Source organism: Morone saxatilis, unplaced genomic scaffold, assembly GCF_004916995.1.
Source record: "Morone saxatilis isolate NCDOM2014 unplaced genomic scaffold, NCSU_SB_2.0 Contig12, whole genome shotgun sequence".
Lineage (NCBI taxonomy): Eukaryota > Metazoa > Chordata > Actinopteri > Moronidae > Morone > Morone saxatilis.
Window position 1 is genome coordinate 5,512,326 of NW_023339674.1, and position 5,040 is coordinate 5,517,365.

A 5,040-nucleotide genomic window follows, 5' to 3' on the forward strand; every position below is an offset into this window, starting at 1 on the left:
ATTAAGGATATATGAAATTTGTGTGTGTCTGTATGGCAGCGAGTGAATCATAACCGTGATGAACTGTTTGAAACTCTACAGCGACATCTTGTGGATTTCTTGAGAGCTCAATAAATGTCACACACAAAAATTACAGCTCTAATAAATTCTCAGAGTGGAAGATGGAATATAAGGTATGGACTTTAAATAGGGTTATTTAAAACTTTGAGCAGCTTTGAGAACATAAATTAAATCCCACCACAAAGCACATGGTGTGTGTTTTTGTGTGTGTTTTTGCCCCTCTATCTTTGTGAGGACAACTTTTTGGAAGTGAGAACATTTCCACTTCTCACTTCTGTAAAGGGACATTTAGGTGGGTTCATGTGTTTTCCAAGTCTGTCTCATATGTCTCATATGAAGACTAAAACAGGTATTTCTTGCTGTTACTCATACTGCCCATTAAGAAATATCTTCCGAAATCCACCGTTCGCGCATCTGGGGAATTTCATACTAAACAAACAGTAACTTGGGGGATATATGTTGATTTATCGAACTCGGATTGGCCTAATATTACTGTACTAAAAGGTCTGTGGATGTTTTCCATTGAAAGCCCATTGAAGGACTTTCTATAATAATGTAGTGGATAAATGATTTAGGGTTAAAGTTGGAGTTACAGCTGGACAATAACATTTATTTGTATGTTCCACTGGAACAAACATAGTAAAAAAAAAAAAAATGAACAAAAAAATTGTAAATGAGTGTAAATCAGATTAAATTAGAGAAAGACTACACATTTGAAAATGAAAAAGATCTGGTTGTTTGGAGTTCACTAGAACTCTGTAGGCCATTATTCATGTCTGGTTGAGGCTAGCAAATCCATTATATATTATATATAATATATTAGCTGCTACTAGCATACCACACCTAAATCTCTAATCGACCTGTCAGCAGTTGAGTTACACTGTGGGTCAGGTTTTTGCCAAGAAAGCATAATGCATGGAATAAAAAACATCTCTGGTTGTAATGCATCGATGTTGATGAAAAAACCAACTGTCCATTGTGAGTCCAGCATTGTTAAAAGACTGGGATGATAAATTGGTTGAGTACTCTTGTCACTGAGAGTCCTCAAAAGTGCAGAAGTACAAGCATGTGTGTGTGTGTTTGTTTACTTATGTGAGTTTTATTTGTGCACTTGAGTCTGTCTGCTGACCAGGCGCTGTCAGCACAAAGTGCTATGTCTAATTTACAAGATTGAGCACAGATGTGCAGATAAACTGAGTGAGTGCATGCATGTGTTTTCAGTAGAGCTTAAAAAATGACCATTAACCAGCTGTTCTCCTGTTTACCCAAAGAAACAGAACAGCCCTAATGATGTTACCACACATTCTTCCTCTATCTCCAATCAGGTACCTTCCAGAGGTGATGGGTGACGGCTTGGCCAATCAGATCAACAACCCAGAAGTGGAGCTTGACATCACAAAGCCAGACATGACCATCCGGCAGCAGATCATGCAACTCAAAATCATGAGCAACAGGCTGAAAAATGCACTGGATGGCAACGATGTGGACTTCCAGGATGCAAGTGGGTCCCTTTCTAATATTTGTACAGTGGTAATATTTTATACATGACACATGTTGTCCATTGTGGTATGTTTCCCCACACATATATCCCACTGCATGAAGTTACTTAATGGTCTGATTCCCTTTGTTAAACCAGAGTTAATGACAAGTGGGAACTGAGGGCCAAAGACTCCCAACTAATGACCAATAAACTTAATTAAAACACTGAATCCATTCATGGAGGTCAAATGTTCCCCCGTTCAGTAATTACCACTTGCAAGTTGAAAATTGGAAGCTAATCAGGAGCAATTGAAGGTGACATCTTTCAGGACAAAAAAGAAAAGAAAAACATACCTCCTTTCATCTTCTTTGATTAAGTAATAGACCAATTTTTCATTAAAAATGTGTTTCCCGTCTCTCTCCTATAACCTCTCCAGGTGATGACATCAGTGGGTCAGGAAGCGGGATGTGCATAGGTGGTCAGTGTTCTCGGAACAGACCGGGACTGTACGCTTACTCGCCAGACAACAACCGAGTCAGAGGTGCAGCCACGTCTCAAACCCGCCTCTGTAGCCTCCTACTCCTGCTCCCATTGGCCATCCTGCTGCTTCAGCGATGATGGACCACCGCTGACTCCCAACCATGAGACGGACAAAAAGGGGAGAAAGATCGGAACTTAACTTTGCCAAAAAATGAAAAAAGACCTTTTTTGGGGGAATGAATGGACATTTTCTGTGACCAAGAGGAGCAAAAAAATTGACAGAGACAATATTCTTTATTTGATTTTGCTCAGTTTTAATATGTCGTAGTTTGGGTGTGATTCGTTGATGTGGTGATTTGTTGAGCTGGTTTCAATGGATTCTTGCGAAGAGGATGGTTGGAAGAAGACGGAGATGAGGAGGATGAAGAAGACAAGGAAGAAAATGATGATGATGAGGATGATGTTGATAATGATGGGAATATTGATAATGATCTATTGAGACTCCATCAGGTCAATTTAGCTCCAGTTTCCAGTCAGCAGACGACAGAGCTCAGTGAAAAAATGTTTGGTGCCCCGATATGTGGTGCGTTCAACAAGGCTTTTTTAAATTTTATTTCTTACTCGAGTCAAGGTTGTCTACCTTAACAAACATTGTGTAAGTTGTAAATGTTTGTGTACATTAGCTAAAAGACTGGCACCATATTGAGCCATGAATGTACAGCATAGTACTATATTGCCAATGAATCCCCCCCCCCATAATCTGTGATGTAGTCGTCCAGACGTTTTGGTGTGTGTTGGCATAAACAGATTCATTCAGTAGGATTCAATTATCACACGCTGGAAATGTATGAAATGTTGTGATTGCAAGATTTGACCACACTTTTACTGTATACCCAAGCCTTTCACAAGAAAAAGGAAATTATCACTTCTTTTTTTAACAAATCATCACCTTTGTAAAGAAATTGCAGTCTCAAAGCACAGACAAGCAGATTCCTTAATTTTTCCTGCAATGTAGACAAAAAACTGCACGTTATTCTGACTCTCCTGGTTGCATTTGCCACAAAATTCTCCACAGAGAATGTTTCATAACGCAGTAAAGCTAAAGGGGACTCCTTGTTGAACGCACACCTGCGTTAGGTAACAGATTGAAATGAAGTTTTAGAAGCAACGCAGTGGCTGATATACAGTAGGTCAAACCAAAGCACTTATTACACTTTTTTTAAACATTTTTTGACAGCAGACATTGCCCCAAGTACGTTGAACATTAGCTGAAACCCTTTCACCAGGTTTTATAGATGCATAATGTTAAAAGAAAACAAAGGTTTTCACTTGCGTTCCTAAAAAGTTCAGTTTTTGTACATACAGTACAGGATATTTGCAAAATATTGACAACATGTATACATTTGCCTGGTGATATGTCATTTACTCGGCATGCCTTTCTTTCAGTCTACACTACTATACTGGTACATATGGGACTCCTGATTCACACGCAAGTCTCTTGCACATACACACTGACACACACTGGGGTTGTGTATTAAGCTGATCTTTTTTAACCATCAGTGTATTTAATCACACATTTCATTCATTAAAATCTGTTTGATTGTAGCAGTGGATTTTGCCATGTACATTTTGATTTGATTATTATTATTGAGTATCCATTAAAGAAAGCTGCATTTTTATTTAAAGGGGCACTCCACCGATTTCACGCATGAAGGTCAGTTTACTCATCGTAAGGAGTACTACTAAGCCTGAAAAAAAAGGAGAGTTTCTTCTGTGGTTTTCTAAAGTTTAGGAAATAAACCTGACATAGATCAGGTCATCAGCTTGGGCTTGGACTTGGAGGCTAAAAGTTGGAGAAACAGTAAAATGACTTGTGTTTTTACCAGGGAGAGATGGTCCAACAAAACGATGCCATTGAGTTGCATTAAGGCATCCGGTGTTTATGGAGCTTGACACATACTAGGAACTAAAAGTCAGACTATTGCTACCTCTGTCTCTTCAATTTTGATCATTTTGTCAGTTGGTTCACCACCATTTCTGGGGCTTTTGCCTTTATTTGACAGGACAGCTAAAGATAGACAAGCCAAGGGGAGACAGAGAGATAAATCCATAGTCACTGCAGCAAGGACTCAGCCTTGGTAAATGAGGTGCCCCCATATCGGATATTTGAGATCCATAACAGTATTGATTTTGGAGGGGAAAAATTGAGAGAGTACAGATATGGTGGCCAATATAGTGATTTTTTGTGAATTGATTGTGAATCTCAGCGCACTCTGCTGGATAAACTTTCCAGTGACACCAATATGTTACCACAAGCATTTTTTTCTGCATTATATACCAGAAAATAAACTATTCATACTGATACGATACTGATATGTCTGCAAAAGGCTGATAACGGTCAACCGATACATCGGTGGGGCCACCCTTGACCTTTCATCCAGTGCCATCAATCAGGGCAAAATTATTACTACTACTACAAAAATTAAATTATTTGCCACTAAAATGGTGAATATGGTAAACATTTGGCATCATATCAGTATGTTAGCATCGTCGTTGCGAGCATTTTAATATACTGATGTTAACACCAGCCTCACAGGGCTTCTAGCCTGACTGTAGATTCTTACTGTTGTTTAAAAGTCTCTTCTTGTGAGTGTCCCAACTTTATGGAAGAGCAATGCTAAATCAGTGGAGTACCCCTTTAAGGCCTCTCTGTTGCTCTCTCTGTGAAGTCATCTGATGCAACTTTTCATTCCTGTATCCATCCATTAGCCACAGAGATATGACCAAGCACCCATTGCTCTTGTCTTCACACTGTCTGTGCCTGATACTCTGTGGCCACAAGATTTAGCCCTGACTCACTCTGTGGCTTGGTTTCCAGATATCAAATCTGAGATGATTTTACTCTTTTTTCCAGAAAAACTCAACTTGCCAGCTGCACTACAGCTATAAATAAACATAAAGCTCTCTGTAACAGGCACTGACAAGCCTCATGCGGCCCTGCTGGAGAATAACGGGGCCAC

General features: G+C 39.4%; 1 protein-coding gene across 1 annotated transcript in view; it reads left to right on the forward strand.

Moving 5' to 3' along the window:
* The window catches only part of LOC118321827 (glypican-1-like), a 43,033-nt gene extending 39,502 nt beyond the window's left edge, over positions 1–3,531 (forward strand). The window contains exons 10-11 of the mRNA XM_035653347.1: positions 1,386–1,561; positions 1,977–3,531. Of these exons, the coding sequence (XP_035509240.1) occupies positions 1,386–1,561; positions 1,977–2,158 (358 nt within the window). The 3' untranslated portion in view covers positions 2,159–3,531. The remainder of the gene's footprint in view (positions 1–1,385; positions 1,562–1,976) is intronic.
* Positions 3,532–5,040: the final 1,509 nt, after the last annotated feature.